The 25,383-nt window shown below is 35.3% G+C and overlaps 1 protein-coding gene across 1 annotated transcript in view; it reads right to left on the reverse strand.

The window, feature by feature from the left end:
- The window catches only part of LOC134800334 (juvenile hormone epoxide hydrolase-like), a 28,020-nt gene extending 10,092 nt beyond the window's left edge, over window positions 1-17,928 (reverse strand). The window contains exons 1-5 of the mRNA XM_063772837.1: window positions 17,917-17,928; window positions 17,636-17,782; window positions 13,458-13,803; window positions 12,700-12,931; window positions 12,299-12,473 (exon numbers count right to left, since the gene is read on the reverse strand). Of these exons, the coding sequence (XP_063628907.1) occupies window positions 12,299-12,473; window positions 12,700-12,931; window positions 13,458-13,803; window positions 17,636-17,782; window positions 17,917-17,928 (912 nt within the window). The remainder of the gene's footprint in view (window positions 1-12,298; window positions 12,474-12,699; window positions 12,932-13,457; window positions 13,804-17,635; window positions 17,783-17,916) is intronic.
- Between the last annotated feature and the right edge of the window lie 7,455 nt (window positions 17,929-25,383).

A 25,383-nucleotide genomic window follows, 5' to 3' on the forward strand; every position in this document is an offset into this window, starting at 1 on the left:
TCCTCACACCTATTTTCTTTTAACGTTATGTTCTTAAAATCTGTCTGGTATACATATATAGATCGTCAAGCAAATCTTGTCAGTAGAAAAAGGCGCGAAATTAAAATTTTCTATGAGACGATATCCCTTCGCGCCTACATTTTTCAAATTTGCCGCCTTTTTCTACTGACAAGATCTGCTTGACCAACTGTAGTTACTGTTATCATATCACGTTATCAGTAAAGTCAAAACAGCTAAAAATATTTGCGCCCATCCTTCTTCTTCTTTGTCGTCACACACTTGTCAGAGTGGTCGTGGTCTGGTCGTCATATCCACTCCTCCTTCTAAGACCAGCATTTGTTTTTGTTACTTACCTAATAAAAGCGAGTTCTATATTCAATTTGGAATGTATGCAAATATTTCATACGCCATGGCCATGTCACAAAACTACTTATGTGCGTATACTGGGTCCATATTGGGTTGCATACAAGTTTAGGTCATATCTTTGATGCGCATAACAACTTGTGTCATAATCATCATTGCGCATACAAATTAAAAGTCATATTATTATGTGTCATACATTTTTAGCCATAATATTTGATGACATACTCAGCAGTTGTCATATATTTTTTGTGCATATAGGTTTTGATTATAATGAATCAAATGTCATACCAGCTAAAAGCATAGTTATCGATACTTATAATGTTTCTACGTATAACGTTTTGTAGCATAATAATTTTCAACCATAATGGTTTACATAATTTTAGCCTCTCAACAACTCCTCGAAAAAAACCTTTTCCCTAATATCCGTCCAAACACTTAATTCGACGGAGCCCCGCTCACGCGGGGCTCCTATTTCTGCGTAGTTTGCCCTTCGAACATCTGAAGAAACCTAACGAACCTAACCTACCTATTATGATTAGTTTCTTTTATAAAACCGTTTCTCCTACTGGAGGGGGCTCCTCTCCTTCGATCTCCTCTTTTATACGGTCTTTGCGTGGTTACGATTATGACATTTATGACTAAAGTAATATTTGCTTCATAGGTTGCTCACAACCATACATATTTATTATTCATGCTTTGGTTACAAAAATTTTAAAACTTTTGAAACTTTATGAAAAAAACATATTATGACCACTATAGATATATGACTTAATTTTTTATGTCTATATTAATACTATGCACTGCAATACTTCGAACGAAAAACAATTATGGATATCAAGCATATGACTTAAAATTTTATGCGAATTAAATTAATGACTATAAAAATTATGACAACTCATTTATGACAAAAACCCAGTTATGCTCAGGAATAATTCTGACTGAAGATTTTTATGACTTACAATTTTATGCATAAAGTGTTATGACAATTTCAAATATGACAAAAGTTGTTATGCGACCAGAGGGAGTCCCGCGTATACTACCTTGTATGCGTAGGTATAATACCTTTTCTCAAACATGCAATGAAATGTCGTCACTGGCGTTATATCAGGCTTCGAAGGGACTCCCTCTGGTCGCATAACAACTTTTGTCATATTTTAAATTGTCATAACACTTTATGTATAAAATTGTAAGTCATAAAAATCTTTAGTCAGAATTATTCCAGAGCATAACTGAGTTTTTGTCATAAATTAGTTGTCATAATTTTTGTACTCATTAATTTAATTCGCATAAAATTATAAGGCATCTGCTTGATATCCATAATTGTTTTTCGTTCGAAGTATTGCAGTGCATAGTATTAATGTAGACATAAAAAATTAAGACATATATTTAGTGGTCATAAAAGAAACTAATCATAATAGGTAGGTTAGGTTCGTTAGGTTGCTTTACATGCCCGAAGGGCAAACTGCGCAGAAATAGGAGCCCCGCGTGAGCGGGGCTCCGTCGAATTAAGTGTTTGGACGGAGATTAGGGAAAAGGTTTTATTCGAGGAGTTGTTGAGAAGCTAAAATTAGTTTCTTAAATTATTTATGTAAACCATTATGGTTGAAAATTATTATGCTACAAAACGTTAAAATACGTAAAAACCTTATAAATATCGATAATTATGCTTTTAGCTGGTATGACATTTGATTCATTATAATCAAAACCTATATGCACAAAAAAATTATGACAACTGCTGAGTATGTCATCAAATATTATGGCTGAAAATGTATGACACAATATAATATGACTTTTCATTTGTATGCGCAATGATGATTATGACACAAGTTGTTATTCGCATCAAAGATATGACCTAAACTAGTATGCAACCCAATATGGACCCGACTTCGAAGTATCACGTTTAGGGCGGAGCAACTCCAGAGAACTGTAAAGGAATTTCATACAAAATTTAAGGCCTAGGCCGGGAAGTAATTTTTTTTTAAATTTCCATTTCACAGATATGTGTGACACACCATCGTGGCATTCAGCCATTAAAGTGATAACACACTATCGCACCGCTTTAAAAAAAAACTATAGGCAGTTTATGCTTTATGGTTTATGGTACGGTTTCTTTTTTTTTAATCTTTATAGAGCTGTATCTCCTAAACCGTGCGTCGCAGCGCAAAAATAATTAAATGTTCGTTCCTCTGTAAGAAACCCTTAATTAATATTAAAAAAAAAAAAAGAACAAAAAAATCTTTATAATGCTGTATCTCCTAAACCGTACGTCGTAGCGCAAAAATAATCAAATTTTCGTTCCCCTGTAGGAAACCTCTTAATAACATTTAAAAAAACACAAGAAACGAAAAAAAAGCAAAAAAAATATTTGTCGGCCTCATAACTTTATAGTTATGAGTCTACGTCTGTAGTAATGTACTATTAAACGACCAATTCTTGTTTATCTGTCTAATACCTTTAAACGAGCAATTCTTGTTTATTTATTTATTTATTTATATATATAGGAGACCGAGGTGAGTTGTGACAGATGCGAGTTGTGACATTGTCGATTTTTAACCGACTTCAATTTCATAGAAGGAGGAGGTTCTGTATTCGGTTGTGGCTATCTTTTTTTTTTTTTTTTTTTTCTATGTACGTTCACCGATTACTCCGACATCCGTAGTCCGATTTGAGTAATTCTTTTTTTGTTTGAAAGGAGCTACCTCCGAGTTGGTCCCATTTTAATTTGGTTCTGTTCTGATGATGGGATCCATGAGGAATTGAGGGAACTCCTCAATTTTAAAAGGCACATGCATGGTGTTTCGGCGTTTTCTTAAGCAACTCGAGCATTTTCTCCCGAAAACCACCAATTTGATGAAGCAGACCTGATGATGATGATTATTTTGATGATAATGATGATGATTTCTTTAAATGTAAGTATGTTAAGCGATTACTCCGGCACCTGCGATCCGATTTGAGTAATTCTTTTTTTGTTTGGAAGAAGTTACCTCCAAGGTGTTTCCGTATTATTTTTGGTTCTGGTCTGATGATGGAATCCATGAGGAATTGAGGGAACTCCTCAATTTTTAAAGGCACGTGTTAAGTAATTTCGGGGTTTTCTAAAGTAACTCGAGCATTTGCTTCCGAAAACCACCAATTTGATGTACTGCAACTGTAGCCTTACCACGAGTTTGACATTGACATATTTGCTAACGTCTTATGCATCTAAATGTTACTTTTTATGCATCTCGCTCACATTAAGGTTAGTACAAGCGAGATGCATAGGAAGTAAGTTACACACATGCTAGCGAATATATCAATGTCAAACTCGTGGTAAGCTGGTAAGGCTACTGATCGGGGGTTAGGAGTTAAGGGGTCAGGGATTAAGGGGTCGGGGAATGGCGGTTGAAGGGTTGCTAGTTCAGGATCGAGGGATTCTTGGATCAGGGGTTGATGTGCTGTGAGGTTGAGTGATCGGGGGGCTGAGGGATTGGGTCAGTGGCGGGGCGGGCGGATGGATTTAGTTGACAGGAATTATAATTTCCCAGACGGACTCGAGAAAATTCCTGATTTCTATTTACTAAAGTAATAGGTACTTACACGAATTTAGTGTTAAACATGATCTTGTTTTTCATTCATGCGTCGCGCTCTTAACAATGCGTTATAACTAAAAATGGAAAAAAAAAAACTTTTTACAAAAAAAAGCAAACCGACTTCAAAAAGGATGAAATAAAATATTATCCTTTTTGAAGTCTATGCGTTACCAACTTATATGTTTGAAGTCGGTGCCAAGACAAGTAGTAACAATACCAGACAAAAATAATCAGCTTTATGGCTATAAATCCCATTAGAACTGTACTAATAACTATTATAAATGTGTAAAGAATTCTGTCTGCCTCTTTGTCGCCTTTTCATGGCTAAATAACTGAACCGCCTTAGGTGAAATTTGGCAAGAAGGTAAATTCCTTGAATTTTTTTATATTTTCAAATGTAGTCCTCTGGATAAGGGACGGGAAATAATTCAGTCCCAATCCTACACTTGCGTGCTATAGACTGTTCGAGCATTAGTAAGAAATGCTCTTTAAAAAATACGACGGCAAAAAAATGCATTTATATTTACACTAATGTGCCGACAAACATGGTACAGACTGCGCCAAGAAGGTTTGATCGTGTGTTCTTAGGTCCAGTCGACGTCAATGATATGTTTACACTTTTGCACCTTACTCCTTTGTAATAAGGCGAAAAGTGTAAACATATTTTTAACGTCGACTGTACCTACAGAAAGTACGTTCATTGTCGTCGTGTAAGGCAATCCAACGTAGGTAAATCCTTATCGAATTGCACCAAAGTCATGGTATGCTTAAAAATTGGCTTGGCACCGACTTCAAACATATCAGTTGGTAACGCATAGACTTCAAAAAGGATAATATTTTATTTCATCCTTTTTGAAGTCGGTTTGCTTTTTTTTGTAAAAAGTTTTTATTAGTTAATAGATCCAAAAAATCGACGATGTCACAAATCTCCTCTGTCACAACTCACCTCGGTCTCCCCTATATATCGGGGATCTCGGAAACTGCTCTAACGATTTCGATGAAATTTGCTATATGGGGGTTTTCGGGGGCGATAAATCGATCTAGCTAGGTCTTATCTCTGGGAAAACGCGCATTTTTGAGTTTTTATATGTTTTCCGAGCAATGCTTGGTCTCCCAGATATTAATTATATTACGTAATAAAAAACACCACGCATAATCGTGTTTATTTAACGTGATTTTTACGCAAAGGCGTTTAGGCGTCTACGTTTGTTGCTAAAATGTACTTAGTTAATTTCCTTTTGAGACGTTATTGTCATTAAATTCTTGAAATTTGAACTCGAATCGTACCCGGCCTTCGGTGATTGTCATTGGTATTGATTGAGTCGGCCCCCGAGGTATCTAGATGTAATAAATGTAATGTCAACGAAATTCATCTTGCATATTTCCCGGTGGAATATAAATTTCTGGGACTAGCATGTTTTACCACAGACATTTTGTAGGTTTATTATTACGATTTTAATATTCTGGCTTCACAACGGTAATAAGGCGTATTCCTCAGTACCTACTACCTAGTAATTAACATAACATAAAAATTCAGAATATTGTGAGAACACACTCGACACGGTGTATGCAAACTACAGGTACCTAATATATTGTTACTCATACATAGTAAAGTTGTACAGAATAAATTGCTTTATTGCGATAAGATCGCCTTTGGCAGCCTGGTTTTGTTTCTTTTTTTCTTTGTGGTGCTCAATGATGTTTACTTGTTTATTGGAACTCTAATTGAAAATACATTAATGATAATTTACAAAGCTTACAATATATTGAAGCCCTTTAAAAAGCTCAATAATTCATTCAAAGCGTGCTTTCACAAAATCGTTCTGGTATCTATATTCTTTCCGCTCATTTGCCATTTAAATTTGTCTTGCGATAATCCTGGACATCTGTCGGGCGGATATTGCCAAGGAATATGGAACCTTACCAGCGTAACTCGAACAAGACAGTTAGGTGAATGTATTATTTTTGAACCGACTTCAATTTTATAGAAGGAGATTCTGTATTCGGTTGTGGCATTTTTTTCATGCTAACATTCAAAGTAATCTTACTCGGTTATCAGACTGATGTGGATCCGTGTGTGAGCGTGAAAGCGTTATACATGTAGCGATGTCCCGCTCGTACACCGGACCGGCATGCGGATCCGCATCCATTATAAATACCCTAATAGCAAAAGTTCCATCTTTTACTTGATACATCGTTCATGATATAAAGTTTGTCTGCTTTGCCTCAATTGCCTCACATCTTAAGTTCGGAACTTGCACAAAACAACAGCTCTAACCTTTTAAATCAAATATTTCTTACGGTGCTGCTTGATAGTAGAAAAAACATGAATACGTTGTCTTAGTATATAATGGTCAGTTGATAAGTGATAACTGTGACTGGGAAATTACTGATTTACGGTCGTAGATTTAGGTTTATATAATTAAATTTATAGATTCAATAAGAAATGTTCTTTATTTTAACAACAACAGAGAATGCAGTGCCAGCCTTTAATATTAAAAAAGTCACAAATACCTATTTTTTTTTTTTTTTGAAATTAAATTTTCATTGAACTATACTTATTAATCAATTAAATTGTCAAATCACAAAATACCTACAAATACAAATGCATTTCAACACATCTAAATTTAACCTTATAAAATAACTTACAATTAAATAAAAACTAAATTACAACTAACACAAATAGTCCCCCAGATCCGATCCCTGCGGAAGGGTGCCCATAATGCTGGCTACATTCCCCCGCTGAATCGCAACTCCAATTCTTTGGCCAAGGAATGAGCCAGCCCTAGGATCCCTGGTGGAGTCAAGGAGCATCTTCTTCAAATCTTTGTACAAACTGAATACCTATTTACATCAAAAATTCAGATTAGACTGAGTCACTGTTGCTGTCGAGAACATGTGTTTGGAACCACGAGAATGAGAAATGGAAGGAGCGCGGCAGTTACAATCCCATTATCTCCGGTTGGAATGCATTCGGGAGACCTCGATGCTCTCTCTCGTGTGAATGATGTTAGCTGAGATAAGCTGGCTCTTTACTTAGACACTTGTTTATAACTTATTTTTACTGTACTGTACCGCTATTATTTTATCGATCAACAACTAGGATCTTAAAACATACGTACAAATACAGTTCCCATTTAAAACATTGTTAATAATAAATTTATCCTTAAATCTAGATACTTTTATTCATAAAAAAATACACTCATTTAAATATATTATTTCATGTAATGGACAATCTAAACAAATTCTGTCACGGTTTGAAATAAATATCCAAGATGTCTGGCGAAAATTTAGAAAGAATAAGCGGTTAAGGAATTTTAATTTTCCCGAATTAATTTCTGTTCATTTTTCATAGGCTTTAATGCTAGGGTTGCCAAGGAATTGAGTCAGATTGCCAGCATTAATTTTAATGAGCTAATTATTTTTAGAGATGGCCTAACGTTAATTTTGAGACGTACAATTCAGCTGTAGAATGTTGGGAATATATCAATAAAATATACGAGTGGGAATTGTAATTTTTATGTTCTTCATAATACAGGTTGATTCAAGAGTCATGAGCACGTCCTTATTCATAAAACTTTATAAACCTCAATTAATTAATTTATGTTTAATGAAAAAAGGGGAGAGTATACACATACAGTGTAGGGTCCTGCTCATATTTCCTGAATCAACCTGTACCTTCTCAATAAAGTTTATGTTGTGGGTACTTAGACAAAGATATTATATTAAATAGTGTAGTTTTATCTATCTAGATAAAATAACGTATCTAAAGAAAAGAAAAAGTATCTACTTTTATACACAGATAGCATCCATAACTCTGGGACACGTATCTGTGATAAACACACAAATCAATGCGCAAACCGGGATTTGAACTCGGGACCTCTTGCTTTGTAGGCAGGATCACTAGGCTAGATAGGAGCCGTTCAGGCCGTCGAATTAATATTTGTTAAATCTTGAAAAATAAATATTGTTAATTGAATAACAGCCAACCCTAGCTGCGTTGCCAAGGAATTATGAAGGAGGAATCCCAGAGATGGATTACGGCATTATTTTTGGACCGAGTTTATTTAAATTACAACCTTCGTTCATCTTCTTTGATGTACTGGCTTAGAATTTCGTGGCCACATTCAATTCAAAACTTGACAGAGTTTTAAATGAAACTTGAGAAAAGTTTTGACAAAACGTTGTGTAAGAGAGTTTTAATATTTGTCCAAAAGAAAGAATTCGACTTAAAAACAATGCTACGAGTCACAAAACATCAAACTTAGAAGCATTTTAAAACTGTGAATCTGAAAGTACCCATGTACCGACTACCGACAAGTGGTGGCCAGAATAAAACTACGAAATATCTTCCCCACCACAGGGCAGGACAGTTCGAAATATTCCTCAATATTTTTCTGTAGGTATAATAAATATACCGATACCCTAGTTCACACTCGTACTAATTACGCGGAAAAACTTGAATGTAATTAAGACTTTATGTTTGTGCGTTTATGGTACTAATTACAACAAAATTTAGGCTGTTTTAAAGCGATTAGACAATTAAAAACGAATTGTTAATTAATTAATAAAATAATGTGCAAAGGGACATACTGTATATAGCTACATCTACTTATCGGAGCTGCAGATTCGAGGCAACTCTCGACGCCGCGGGTAACTCGATTGCGCGGACTCGATCCGCGTCTGCTACCAGTTTGTTTATTTTTAATTCGCCAAACTGCGTTTTCCTAGTTTGGACGGAAGATATTTTTTAGACTTTGATTTAACCAGGACGGCAGCAAAATAAAGATTACTGCGACGAGATTTTGACTGGGTAAGGTAGTTCGAGGAAAAATGTTTACGTGACAAACAGATATCATTTTTAGCCTCACATAAGTCGTAGTCAAGATTTCGATATCAAAAAGGTTTATCTTTGTCCATTTTGGTAGTCGTTAATTACATCAATGAGTTAGATTTTAGAGTAGCAGAGAAGCGCAAATAGTGTTCGCAATTTTAACTACATATATTACCTATATTTTTTATGTTACTTATAGAAAATATTAGGACCTATAATTTTTTATATTAAAAAATAGCAATTATACAATATTAACACTTAATTAGAACACAGGGAATCGATGTTTGAAAATCAGCCACAGACACTTTAAATAATATCTACATATTGAGGTAAGTACAGTGATAATAGGTTGCTTGACTTATTATCAAAAAGTTTGTGTCAGCTAAATATATCGCTACACATACGTACACTGTTAAAAATTATGTTTGTTATTTAAATTAAATTATGTAATTTTACATGCAAAAAAATTACATAATCCTGTAAAATTCCCGAAAAATCTGGGAAATTTACGGAAAAATATGACATCCAGATTTTTCGGGAATTTTACAGGATTATGTAATTTTTTTGCATGTAAAATTACATAATTTTTAACAGTGTAATCCTACGGTAACAAAGGTTTTGTGCAGACCAAATAAAGCTCTAACATGCTCGTTGTGAGCAAATCTACCTTACCAACTTTATAATGTGTAGAACAAGAAGCATTGTAAATTTATGTAGTACAATGCTTTTTGTACAATGTACAAGTTCGGTGTGGTGTGCCTGCCAACGACACTAACTCCGGAACTCGCGGCGGTGGTAAATAAGATTATGCACCTGAAAACTTTACAACTGCAGAAAATCAGTTTTAAACTTTATAATAAGTGGTTCACTACTTGCGCCGATGTTCCATTTGAAGTTTAATTATAATGATACTTGATGAAGCCGCGTTGAACAGTTTACTAACGCACTCTGTTAAAAGTAGGTATATATTGTACTTATTTATATATGTACCATTAAATATTTTGACACTTCTAATAATTATACCTAAGATCTATATTTTAATACTAATATAGAGTTATTTAATATATTAGAGTTGTAAAATCTAACCCCCTTATTCATAAACGTTTACTAAAGTTGACAAGCGGAAAATAATCGTTTGTCCCTTTCCGACGTATTGGTATGATGGAAAGGGACAAACGATTATTACCGGCTTGTCAACTTTAGTAAACGTTTATGAATAACCCGTACCGTAGATAAAACTCGTTTTTTTATAATTCCACTGAAAAAAATAATTACCTGAACTTATGGGTAGGTAATCAAAACATAAGTGAAATTAAGTAATAGAGAAATAAATTTTGATCAATAATCTAAAACCAGTTTTGTTTTTACAACCAGAGTAACACATAGGTACTTAGTTCGCAAATCCTATTTTTGTGTAAGTAGTAAACGAATATTTTGTTAAGCTTTAGGTTGGTACTGTTATGTAGGTACACATCTCTGTCAGTGTAATAACTTTTTGATTATAAGCAAACATATTGAAAATCCTTTATTCCGCTATATTATTATATCCATAAACATGGATCATAACGATCATAAACAATTTATGATAATGCTTCATTACTAGGACAATTTCGGGACAGAGGAGATTCGTTAAGAATGTAATATCAGAATCGCGGATAGGTATAAATCCCGACTCATTACCGGCGACATTACAACGAGGCTTATGCATGCATCCCAAAATACTTAAATAAAAGAACAGGTATAAAATACTTAGTAACAGCTATTTTAGATACCTATCTTGCAGTTGAGTATTTCTGTAGATGGACAGCTGTTTTGTTGTAAACGTAAAACTTCTAGGTATCAAAATATCACGAAGACTCAGTCCTCTTAGTGATAAACCATCATTATCAATTAAATAATAGATCTCGATTTTTTTTCCTGGTACTTTTTGTCCATGGTCCACAATGTCCACAAATATACCTGCGCTGAAAGTGATTTAGTAAATACCACCTGTATCTGGCACCGATTTACATACCGATATAAAAATAGCAGTAATAGTGCCAGTGGGCGGGCACATTGCCCGTAGAACCGATGGCCATTGGGGCGGAAAGGTTCTCGAGTGGCGGGTTCACAAGGTGGACTGACGACCTGGTAAAGGTCGCGGGAGTCCGCTGGATGCGGGTGGCGCAAGACCGGTCATTGTGGCACTCTTTGGGGGAGGCCTATGTCCAGCAGTGGACGTCCTCTGGCTGATATGATGATGATGATGATGATGATGATAAAAATAACAATATAGCTATAAAAGACCCTGAAGATTATGCTATAGACAAACTTACTCGAAAGATATAGTTTTATCAAATTTCCCCATTCACCCAAACATTTCACAATGAACCTAGTGTTTCACCAAACCTAGTGTTGTCAGAATACTCGTGTTCATCACTAACGCCCTGCTGAAGCTCGGCAAAAACATCTGCTTTGCAATTCAAAGCAGCGGAATCCGAAGCTGTACACCTCATTTGACTCGCAAATACTTGTCAAGTCAAACTTTGATACCAGTTCTTTTGTGATGAGTATTTTGGAGAATATTAGTGACTTACATTGTTTATCAATCAATGTTTTGAACATTGTTATTATTATTTTGATCTATATATTCGTTAAATTAATGACCGTTAGTAATTACATTAACTAACTAAATATTTTAAAACTATTTTATTTATTATTTGTAAATTGATTACACAATATAACAGTTAAACCTAAGCACTGTGAAACTACAGACAGAGTTTTACACTCAAAACTCAAATATTTCGTATTTAGAAAAAAAAACATAAAATACAATATATTTTAAATCGAAATCGAATTATGAGGGAACAGATGAACATACATATACCAACATACCCACATACATACCGGTCAAAATCATAACCATCCTTTTGCGTTGCCGTAGTCGGGTAAAAAGAAAGCCTTTACCAAGCTTAGCTATACAACATTGTAGTGTAGATATGCGTTCAAAAGATAAAGCTAGCTGGAATAAAATAAAAATACTAACTTTAATTCCCAGCTTAATGACAAGGAGTAAGTTAAACAAGGCGAGCTGCAGTAATCGCCCACGATCGACTCAGCAGCGATCGAGTTAGCGGGACGCGGGACGCCGACACTTTTATTCCTCGACTTTATTAGGAGACAAACTGATTACGTCAGGCAGCGCTGAGCAATCGGATTGTGTAACTTTATTATGTTGTTATTTGGACTTTATAATGAACTTTAATGCATTTTTGTCATTCTTAAACGACGAACGACCTCCGACCTTAAAACGTATCGAGCCTATCTGAGTTGATGAGTTCTTTACAATCTTGTACTATTTTAATCGCAATTTTAAGGTTTACAAAGTATGCTCAAGAAATAGCAGTATCACTGTCTAGATGGCTGCCAATATTGAGTCCTTATTTATCACCAAGGCTGGTATATGAAACTTTATGGTATAGAAGATTAAGCACATCTATAGCCTTGAAAATACTTGTTATATTTATAAACCTAATTTTTTAAATAAATTTACAGCATAGAAAACATCATCAACTAATTCTTGAGGTCTTTCTAATGCAGCAAAATGTCCTCCGAAGTCGTCGTAAGTGGTGGAGTTTATGAGGTTTGGATACTTCCATCGTAGTAACATTTCAGGGTTATAAAATGGTCCGTTCGTTAAGAACCATGTTGGCACTGATGTGGGGATCCTAAAAAAAAATTGTTGAGCCGGGCTAAATTCAAATAGAAATATTTCTGATGTATTTAAATTTACTATTTTTTTTAATTTAAAAGGGAACATTTTAGAATTTCAAGGCATTCCATGATAAATATCTCCGAGAATTCAACTAATTTAAATGTGATAAATACATATTTGATTATTTTTGACTACTAAATGTAACTTTTTTCTTAGTAAGTATTTATTTTAATACTTACTGCTCTAACGTTAATTCTGCACTAGACACCTCCTTGTAGATTCTCATTGAAGTAGTTATACTTTCGCTGACCCAGTACACCATCACATTATCGATCAAATTCATCACACTGCCGTTGTAATACTTGGCCAGACCTCCGTCTTCAAGATACTTATTGCTAGCGTCAGTGTATATCATTATTTTATCAAATATGTAAGTTGCCAATCCAACCGGAGACTCGTTTAATGCGATACCTTAAAGAAAAATAAATCAAACACTATGTAGCTTCTGCCTGTGGCTTCTTTTGCGTATAATATGTGTCTGAGAATAAAATACGCCACATCCTTTCTCGGAGCTCCAACTAGCTTCATACTAAATTTCACAAGCCAGACAGAGAGACAAACAGAGGTTTTTTCGCATTTATATTACATAGGGATACGTGCATTATTATAAAGGTTAAAAAGATCATATTAGATATTACCCAACAAGGATATATAGGTATGTTATTTTCTTACAACGGCTTGGAGAAAACCATAATGCTGAGCAAAGTTAGGGGTCTGTAGTCTCGAAACAAACTCGCGCTGGGTGGAGCACCCAAATTACTGCATCCGTGCAATTACAACTGCACGAGGGACAGACAGAAGCCTGAGTATAAGACAATTGCATTCATACTAAGCTTTTTATGTAGGTAGCCTACGGTGCCAACACGATGGTAAATGTAGAATAATAATAATAATATAGAAAACAATTCACTACTTCGCACCTTAGCACAAGTCTTACCAATTGTATCAGGTTTTGTGGCCTGTAAATGACTGTACCCCGACTCTTCAATCAAAAACTCTAGTTTTTCCTTTAACGGATACATCTTCTGCCAGTGGTGAGCATCGACAAACGATGGCCAAACAGCTCCTAGCACCCATCCAAATACCGAAGGTTTGGCCAACGTTAGCGGCATAGTGGAATGGAAGCCTAAGACCTCATTGGGGAAGAGTGTAGCCATTATCGAGCCAATCACGTGACCGAAGTCCCCACCGTGAACGTAGTATTTGTTAAAACCCAGGCGGTTCATTAGATTTCGCATTACTATAGCTACTTGAAAAGGACCTAAACCAGGTCTGACAGCACCCTGCAATTGTTAAAAGCATCATTAATATAAAATAATTATGCGTACAGTAGTATAACTTACTTTATTAAATTGTTATGCATAATTATTGAATACAATAAAAAAAAATGGTGCTCAAACATGTCGCCTAGGTTAGGCTTAGACATTAATTAAATCAACTACTTACGTATAAAGTATTTAAAAAAACCGGACAAGTGCGAGTCGGACTCGCCCACCGAGGGTTCCGTACTTTTTAGTATTTGTTGTTATAGCGGCAACAGAAATACATCATCTGTGAAAATTTCAACTGTCTAGCTATCACGGTTCGTGAGATACAGCCTGGTGACAGACGGACGGACGGACGGACAGCGGAGTCTTAGTAATAGGGTCCCGTTTTACCCTTTGGGTACGGAACCCTAAAAAATGATTTTTATTACTACTTCCGGCTAGCAAAATCGGATATACGAAATAGTAAGTACTAGTTGGTACTAAGTATGTAGTACATACTAAAGCAGGCCACTGACGAGCCTTCCAAATGGATGCGGTTACAATGGATTCATCCAAATGGACGGCATCCTAATATTAAACATTGTACGTTTTTGACATTCACGGACTGATTTTGGATTGCAGCCACGCTATTTGGACTGTTGGAAGGCTCGTCAGTGGCCACCTTAAGGTGGTTCGATTTTCATACAAAATTCAATCGCATTGCATTAAGTCACTACACACTATTAGTACATAAATATTTCCGCATTTATCTACTTTCGAATATTCGTTTGCGCGAAATTAATAGGAAAACAATGTTTCATACAGAAATCATGCAATAATCATAGTTAAATTTTCATCAATTTTACGTATGTGTGTGTCACAAATGTCGTGTACAGATACATTTGCGACGTTGCCATACTATTTCCGACGTTGCCGGGCTGACCACGGCGCGAATTTGGAGTGCCGTCATGTTTAGTGCAATTTTGTTGACAGGTACTTAATTGACTGAAGCGAGAATAAGTACCCGAAATTCGTCAGCTTAGCTAAGAACTATCATGGCGTGTTTTGCAAACAGTCACTTTTTTGCTTTCAATCGGAAAGTTCCCGGTTCGATCCCCAGCATTGTATGCTGGGATATAACTTTTTGTAATTTTTTTACACCTAAATTTCGTATTGTTTTTTTTTATATGTTTATTTAATTTTTCTTATTTTCAAAAAGCGAATGACTACGCGTATTCGTTTATTTTTTACAAAGATAATTAGAAATTGTACTCTACCTAATCTCTTTGATTTTTACAATCAGGACATCCTCACTGCAATAAAAAAGAAATGTATAATATTTCCTGTGGTTGAAAATAATGGATTTTTTGTCCATGAATGAAGAACACAATTACAGTTACTACCAGGTAAGTAAATTATAACTCGATTATAACATTATTAGAATCCATATTGTTGCATCATCTTTCTTCCTATTACATCAGAGATTTTTTCCTATCATGATTCATGATATTATATTTCTTTCAGGTACAGGGACTACTACGGATAACAAATATGAAAAAAATGTACTTGTACTTGAATTCAAAATAAAAAAAATACTTAAATAAATGTTTTCATTTTATTTTAGGTAAAACCGGCCAAGTGCGAGTCGGACTCGCAAACGAAGGGTTCCGTACCATTATCTATAAAAAAGGGTCACCCATCCAAGTACTGACCCCGCCCGACGTTGCTTAACTTCGGTCAAAAATCACGTTTGTTGTATGGGAGCCCCACTTAAATCTTTATTTTATTCTGTTTTTAGTATTTGTTGTTATAGCGGCAACAGAAATACATCATCTGTGAAAATTTCAACTGTCTAGCTATCACGGTTCGTGACATCACAGCCTGGTGACATACAGACGGACGGACGGACGGACAGCGGAGTCTTAGTAATAGGGTCCCGTTTTACCCTTTGGGTACGGAACCCTAAAAGCTGTGAAAATCAGGTATTGAATTTTTTTTTTGAAAACGTTGATAAAGTAATTTATTGATAGAGTCTGTGCGGAAAGAGAAGAGTCTTGAAATGTAGGGGAGCCCATACATTCTACGACTCTTCTCTTTCCGCACATACCCTAATACCAACTAATACTGAATATCTGGGGGAGCGGTGGTGGCCTAGCGGAAAGCGCGTGCGACTTGCAATCCGGAGGTCGCGGGTTCTAACCCCAGCTCGTACCAATGATATTTGGTACGAAATATCATTTGATACCTATTTACCGAAACCTATTTATATACCGATACCTATTTTTCGGTGAAAGAAAACAATGTGAGGAAACTGGACTAATCCCAATAAGTTAACTCTCTGGGTTGGAAGGTCAGGGCAGTCGCTTTCGTAAAAACTAGTGCCCATGCCAATTCTGGGATTAGATGCCAAGCGGACCCCACGCGAGGAAGAAGAGATTGAATATCTGGGAGACCGACCAAAGCTTAGAAAACATATAAAAACTCAAAAATGCGCGTTTTCTCACAGATCAGACCTAGCTAAGAGATCCAACCCCTTATAGCAAATTTCATTGAAATCGTTAGAGCCGTTTCTGATATCATCCAAATATATAAATAAAAATATATATATAATAATTGCTCGTTTAAAGGTAAGATAACACAAAAAGACTAAAATAAACAAAAAGAAATTACCTACTCGCACCAGTCTTGAACCCCAATCCTCTTGCACGTATTTCCACGAACATACCGTTACGTTATTGCAACATACTTACGTTGTGTGAAATTGTCTACTACAAGGATCACGGAAACACTGTTTGCATGTGTGAGTAATAGTAGGAAAAAGCGTGACAGCAACACTCCGTCGAATTAAAAAGGTGGTTTTTGCACAATGAAGTATTCAATGTTTATTTTAATAGTTCAATATTTATTTAAAGAGTGCGCGAAACATACTTTTAAGTATACAAATACCATGACCATTTCACAAAAAAATAAAACCTGAAATTTTGCAAAAGTGGTGCCATCTAGCGAGAGTTAAGTTTTGAGTAACCTAGGCGAACCACCTTAACTATGTACAGTCACGAGCTTTAATTTGGGACCCACCTAAGGTTGAAAATCGTGTAGCAAACTGACGCTATTTAGAGCTAATATTTTAACGCAGTGTCATAATTCATTGACATAATGTTTACCATCGACATTTGGGGCATTATCTATGAAAAGGGACCTTATTGTCGATGGCGCTTACGCCGCACAGCGTCGCGAGGCATTGTATTTATATCGGAGCATCGTTAATAATGGCGTAAGCGCCATCGACAATAAGGTACCTTTTCATAGATAACGTCACATTTACTCACGTTTACGTTTCTAGGGGCAACCACTCAATTACGTCAATTTGTGAAATAATATTTTTGAAAATGTCACTTTAAACAGATTATAAAACCGGAGTGATATCTTTTTGCAAAGGTCGATTCACTATGACTTTTAAATGTCTTTTGTCATTTCAACACTTAGAGGATAACCAACGGAGACGCCATGTCTAAAATTTTCGGTACAAAATAGTCTGCCGTTTTTTGCGGGGGAGGGGCACATCAAATGTATAGGTACGTCATGTCAGATAAACGTCAGTCCATACATATGGTTGACATGTGGTTGACCATTGACCGCCTATTTTCGACAGAGGGGAACGCCTGTTAATGGCGGCTCCATTGTTAATTACTCCGAGTTTCAACACCATCGAACTGAAGTTTCAACCTTATTGCATTACGAATGTTCTAACAACATTTAATGGAAATGGGTTCCAAATTAAAGCTCGTGACTGTACTTATGAATTTTTTTTGCTAAGCATTTTCGACGCTACTATTAGCTAAATATATAAATGTTAACCGGTACTTACTTGTGAAAAACCGAAACCCGGCAAACTGGGCACGACAACTTCGAACACGAAGTCGTAGTCGGATCGTTGAGTTGATAACAAAGGCGCGACGTCGTAGAACTCGCGGAACGAGCTCGGCCAGCCGTGCAGCAAGATTATAGGGAGGACCTGAAACACAGACTTCTCGTCAACCAGTCAACAAGTTACTCATGAACTATTTTCTGTCAATAACAAAGTTTTTGAAGCATGTTTTGTGTCCGACTGTACTTTTCCTCGCACAAATATCAACAATGCATCGATACAATAACGACCATCGATATACATATGTATATCGACGGTATATATGTTATATATACCGTCCTCTAGGACTTGAAACACAAGCCTAAGCTTACTGTGGGACTAGGTCGATTTGTGTGTCCTATATATATGTATACCTTGGGGTGTTGGAGACAGGAATTAGTTCGTGTATTTCTAACTATATTTATTATAAGCTAATGCCTAATTGTATTTCTTATCATCTTAACATTTTCAACCTCAGGTCTAACACGCATGAAATGCAAGTCCAAGCCTTGCACGTTAGTTTTAAAGTGCTGAAACTGGTTAAAAAAACGCTCTCGCTCCTTTATCTTGTACTTGTACTGCCAAAAGGAGAAAATTTGTTCTCGCGCTGAGGAATGCACCCCGTACGTCCACGCGGTGTCGTCAAATGATTTATGTTTCTCTGAGCGTCGGTGGTGATCAAATTTCTTCACAAGCTGTTCTTGCATCTGTTGAAAGATATTTTACTTAACATATTATCTTAAACTTGAATTATTAAACAATACTATTGTCAGTTAAAGTAAATTAGGCAGTCAATTGCCTCGACGAACATTGCACCTACTTTACCTGTCCTTAATAAGCTCCGTGTTATCAAATTGAACGTAATATTCAACTTACAGCATCACTAAACACAATCCTGAACGGTCTAATCGTTGTATCTTGGCTGAGTTTCGTGTGGTTTGGGCCCCACCACACATCCAGATCAACTGCGGGCAGCTCGGGGATATGAAAAACGTCTGTGTAGACATGATATAACACTGCTGCTACGATGATGGAGCTCACCGTTAGAGTAACCTGAAAATACACGTTTACAATATATATAGCAACAGGAAAACTAATAACAATATAGTTCAATTACACATTATCTGGTAGTACGCTAAAAATCATGGCAACAATAGGTACTAGTACCAAAGAGAATAGAGTGTATAGAGGCGGATAGTCAAAGTAAATTATGTTGCTACTGTAAATTTACTGCCACCCAACTTTACAACAGAAAAAATCGGGCAAGTGCGAGTCGGACTCGCGCACGAAGGGTTCCGTACCATATACAAAAAAAAAAAACAAAAAAAAAGCAAAAAAAAATACGGTCACCCATCCAAGTACTGACCACTCCCGACGTTGCTTAACTTTGGTCAAAAATCACGTTTGTTGTATGGGAGCCCCATTTAAATCTTTATTTTATTCTGTTTTTAGTATTTGTTGTTATAGCGGCAACAGAAATACATCATCTGTGAAAATTTCAACTGTCTAGCTATCACGGTTCGTGAGATACAGCCTGGTGACAGACGGACGGACGGACGGACGGACGGACGGACGGACGGACGGACGGACGGACGGACGGACGGACGGACAGCGAAGTCTTAGTAATAGGGTCCCGTTTTACCCTTTGGGTACGGAACCCTAAAAAGACGAAAAAGTAGGTATTTAAAATGATTTTTGAAGAGTTGACGAAAAAAAGGCTATCAGAAATTCGGACTTTGCTTTAAATAATACACTAAAGAATGACTCTAGTATTCGTTCACAGTAAACCGACGTATGCATTGTGTTTTAAATGTACAAATTATTTATTTATTCGATTTATTTTTGATGAAATAAAATGTAAAAAGAATACTCACAGCACAAGTATTAAAACTCTTTGTTTTAATATCCTTATTCTTTTTTGTATTGGAAGTTGCAACTATTTCGTCTTTTTTCTTCGGTTTTTTTCGTTTGCTGACTTCCATTGTGCACGTCTTTCGAACCTAATTAATAAATTTTAACTACAATATTATCTATTTGTTATCATTTTGTACCTACCAACCATTATGAAAGAAGTGCTGTATGAACTTATCTAATCCTTATCAATTTTGTTTGGATTCGTAATCAGAGACCTAGGAGTAAATTTTTGACCACTTTGATAAAAGTGCACTGCCGCGATAATTTTATTAAACTCAGATTTTATTATAGCAGGAGTCAAACCTGCTGTAATTGGGTATTTCTAATTTCAGAGAAGAAGCAACTCGGAAGAAGTTCTCAATTCTAACACAAAAGTTGGAGGTACAGGTACAACTTTAAACATTAATGCCCTAGTACGTACTTTCAATAGTTTCATGTAAATTATAGAAACGAATTACCCTACCCCAAAGAGAATAGACAGTATAGAGGGTCCTGTCATAGTAAATTTTGTAGTCACAGTAAATTTACTGCCATCTATCGACACACGACTAAAACTCAAAATGAAAACGTATAAAACTATCGAAAAAAATTATATATATGGATAAATGATTTTATTATTTTTATATCATTTTGACCCATGTTCATTCGCTGATACCTATTTGTTAAAATTGTTAAATATGAAACGGTGCCCCGTCAACGCCATCTAGCCGACCATAGGCCAAAGGTATGTGCGCCATCTATCCGAGAATGACTTTCTTGATTTCCGAGGCACGTTTTTTTCTTAGACTTTATTCATCTTATACGGAGTTACATAATATGTCTTTGCCCTACCCTTTCATTGCTTATTTAGTGCGATGCGAATCACTATATTTTATGAAGCCGACATTGTTAACATAAAAAGAAACATATTCTAATCGACGTAATATAAACATAAGTAGGTATCACGACATTAAACTCGATAAAATATTCGAAGAATCTTTCTTATAAGCTTAAAAAATCTTTCCGCGATCATTACTTTCGCGTCATCTGCTTGCATTCATGCATGTCTTTACACCGCACTTCACTTTCTAAATGCTCGTCTTGCTTACAACACTTTAATCCCGTCAGTGCCACCGACGCCCTAAGGAGAGCAACACCTCACTGCGTGGAGCCCTCGGGCGCTCCACTGGTTAATGCAGGCTTCATCAAGGAGAAACGTTGTTTTAGGTCATCTGCGCTCAAAAGAAGCGCCTTGGCTTTGCCTACGAAATTTGAAATTGTGGTTATGATATATGGCTTTGTATTTTGGATGGAATATTCGTAGGCCAGAATACGAAGGCTCAAAGATGAGACAACGCCTTGTACGAGTAAAGATTAATAACGGAATCGTATAGATTTTAGAGTCCGTCTAAACGAAGTCCCCACCGACTTTGACAAAACAAAGTGTATCGGTTCTATTATAAATGTCAATTTTTATACAAAAAAACACTAGGTACCACACTTTGTCATTGAGTTGGATTTGTCTGACTCTAAACCTATAGTTTACCCGCACCCGCAATTCAATAATACAGTGAAACCTGGTTAATTGGCACCTGGATAAATGGAAAACCTCAATAATTGCAACGAAAGGTCCGGTCCCGGTCCCTTGAGACCAAAATGCCTCTATAATTGAAAGTTTGGAACCTCTATAATTGCAATTTAGATTTTAGTGCTTTTCGTAATTTTGCCTCTGTAATTGACCACATCGCAACTAAGACCTCTATAATTGACACTGTGCTAAAAAAAACCGTTATTTTAGCTCTTCTTATTACCTCTATTATTGAAACGAGACTTATTGATTACCTCTGTAATTGAAATAATGTAGTTGTAGACAGCAGAAACAATATTTTAATAGCAATGATCATTTTATTTTAAATCTTCATCCAGAATTCAATTTATTTATTGGGTATCTAATATCTATCACAGCCAAATAGGTAGGTAGGTGAAATAGTTTTGATTAAATCAAAAACAAAGTATGCTTTTTACATTCCAATAAAACTTTCTTCTTCAATTCAAGGGAATTTTTTAAACCCAAATGATTAATAAGAAAATAAAGTAGTAATTAATGTAGTATAAAAGTGCAAGTCATGGACCAGAAACCCAGAAAGTAAGCTTGTAAATCTACTTTCAATGGTTATTTTCACCTCCATAAAAGAAATTTGTCAGAATGCAACCTCTATTAATGAAAACCTCTATAATTGACACAACGAATTTTTGAACCTCGTTAATTGGCACGACCTGCTTAAATGAAAAACCTGGTTAATTGACAAAAAAATGCCGGTCCCTTGAAATTGCAATTATCCAGGTTTTACTGTAATATGGTACTTACCTACATCTTTCAAGATTTCAGGGATACCTAACTCACAATTTTGACCATAATAAAAAATTCGTGTAAAACAAAGAAATGAAGATCTCTAAGACAGTTTCCTTGTACGTATATGTATTTTATAGGATCTCCCCTCAGTGCCCCACTTTATAAAACTATAAGATGTTATTATTCCTTATTAAATGATAATAAAGTAGCTACTTCCAGAAAGGAACATAATGCGTGCTCCAAAATGGTAATGGGCACTCAGACAACACCTTTGTCTTGACCTGGGAAAGCATCGCTGTGAGAATCACTCAAGTTTTACATTATAGGCGTAAACCATTAAGACAACGGGTAGCATTATAATAATTATATGTATATCTTATTATACAATGTTGCTCAAACATTAATTCACAAATACCATAGTAATAATATTATATTTATAGCGGATAGTCCGCCGGTTCCTCTTTCTGTAGCCCTGGCGGCACCCTAGGTTAGGTTTTTTATAATGTGTTTATATTATTTTTTATTGTTTTGTTAGTGTTTTTATATTTTACTTTTATATTCATATTATAAAATAACCTAACTTAAGATGAGAAATAAATAAAGAGAAAAATAATATTATATTTCGTAATTCCATAATTTCTAGATAGTGTAGGGATTAATTTCCGCCAAATCACACACCGTAGCTGATGCCGTGTGAAAATGAAAACAAATTCAATCATTTTCATTGTATAATGCGATTCAATGTTTATTGTGGTCTTTGTAAGATTTAAATATGTATTTGTAAGTTTTTTTTTATTTGTTTCATTGTATTCTTGAGAAAAGCATCAATCAAAAATCCCAACCCTCAGCCAGACGGCTGTCCCTCAATAAACAAGTAAACAAGGCAAAAATAGCACATTATTCCAATTAAGTATAGACATACTTAATTGGAATAATGTGCTATTTTGCCTTGTTTACTTGTTTATTGAGGGACATAAAAATAATAGAATTTTCCACATATTATACTTGTCCACATATTCGTTATATAAATAAGAATTAGGCGCCTAAACCGCTTTCGCAAAATACACAGAATAATAACGTGTATTCACAACAAAGAATAAAATTCTCATAATTTGACACGTAACTTCACCATTACATTAAAGAATTAAGCTGAATTATGCCAATGACTTCAAAACTTGAACAGGCATTATAACCTTATAAATTTCTACGTCTTAAGAGTAAAAATTGTACATTTTTTAACATAAATAAGAAACAAATCAATTGTAATATTTAATCTTTGAAACTCATTTTCTGTGTTTAAACTAATGTCGCTTGATCGCTTATTAGATAACGCAGTCCAATTAGGCCACGCTATCCTATACATAATTCACGAATCGATTTCCAAGATACATACAGAATTATAAATCTAGGAAAAGCCATCAAGTGTAAATTTAGCAATGCCAATATTTCGAATTGTTCATTAGATGCCGTGATAGCACGCTGTCTTTATGTAAATTACTGTGTTGCAACTGCCCAGACAACTTTCTTATTTAAAATCAGATAATAGAATACAATTAAATATCTTTCTATAGGTTTTGTGAAGATGTATGATTGTATTTTCCTGGACATCTTCAGGTATCCCATAATGTAGGTGGGCATTTTCACTTAACTGTGCACCTTTAACGGCCGGTTAACAATCGTTACAAAACTGACGGTCAATGTCAAATCCCATACATTTTGTCAGGAATGTAACGGTTAGACGTTACTGAAACACGACTTAAGTCGCGCTTTAAAGTGCAATTTTAAATGAAAATGCCCAGGTATTCATCTCCGTATTTTACGGAAAACCTAATAAAATAAGTAATCATCATCATAAGTTATGATGATGATTAGTATCATAAGTCTATAAACAACAGCTTAACAAAGTTTCAAGGGTTTGCCTGTTTGCTTAGTCTATTATGGTTCAGGCTGCTTAACAGAAAGTTAGTTAACGTCTTATTTATAAATACATAGTTGTAGGCATACAGTACAGGCATGAAAGGACGCTCGTCTAATATTCGCAATGGGATAATACATTATCAGTAGGTATAATAATATGTTCAGTATAATAATTGTTTTTTGTTTTTTTATTTAGGACATCCTAAATGCGTTATATTTTTTATGGATACTAAACGAGCCCCCATGAGCCGTGGCAAAATGCCGGGATAACGCGAGGAAGAAGAGACTAAACGAAACTGAAAGTATTTTCTCTATACAACAATGGTCACCATGTCAATTTAATCCAGGTAATAGAGTTAAATCGATTTAATCAGTATTTTGTATTAAATTAAAATTGATTTAATACAAAATTCTGATTGATTGATTGATTGACTGATTACTGCTCCATCATCGGACCCTAGTGTAACAATAACTATTAAACTTTCAATAGGTAAGTATATATGGAATATTTCAGCTCATAGACTAAGATGTTTCCTGGTCTAAGATGAGATTACTTATTTGCAGGCTACTAAAAAGGTGAAAATAAAAACAATTCGATCAATAACGTGAATAAAAATGCAAAAGAAATAAAACAATGTCGCTTAAAATGATATTGAATCCATATAAAGTTTAAATCCGTGATCTAGGCCGTGTGTAGAGTCAGGTTCAAAAGTCGGTAACTTTTTTCAGTGTTTAAGAGCCTAATTACTATAAGTATTGTGTTGATTTCATACAACTTTGTTGCTCTTATGATAAATAACAGTATAATATCTATTATAGGAGAACTTATAAAACCTACATCAAAACCATCAAACCTAAAGGGTAGGGTTATCCTGTGATACGAAGCACACAGATTGAGTGTGAGTTTGTAAAATGGACATCGAAAGTCCATACAATATAGAATATTATATATACCAATTTCAACAGAGCCGGGAAGTAGGTCACAGATAGAGATGTATCCTTAACATATTTACTTACTCCTAGCGGCGTGAATGCATAAATATTTTAAGAGATCAAGCTAGTCCCAAACTATCTATCCTTGTACTTAGTACGTACCTATACGAGTACGTAATATAACAAAGGTTGTTACTGAGGTAGGACCTATCCCAAAAAAACTTAACATTAAAATTATCTATTTAGATCTCTTAGTTTCCACTAAAGGATAATAAACAAGCTCAAAACAAACATCTAAAACGATATACGGTCACGTCTGAAGTGCCAAAAATACGTATACCTACACCTTCATATGTATATGGGTCGTGTATATACATATTTTTGGAAGTTTGTTCGTATCGATATTTTCAGAGGTGACGGTATTAGTTTGGAAATACTACAGTAGCACGCGAGTTTATGACAAAAATACTCCTCCATCTTCAACTAACAGAGCTTAAAACATGGCCGTTGGGCAAACCAGAGTTGCTCAGTAGTCTCGGGATAGGCAAGCCGGTAGAAATCGAGTTCAATAGATTAAATTGTACATCTCACCACCACGACAAACGAAAATTAA

Source organism: Cydia splendana, chromosome 2, assembly GCF_910591565.1.
Source record: "Cydia splendana chromosome 2, ilCydSple1.2, whole genome shotgun sequence".
Classification (NCBI taxonomy): domain Eukaryota; kingdom Metazoa; phylum Arthropoda; class Insecta; order Lepidoptera; family Tortricidae; genus Cydia; species Cydia splendana.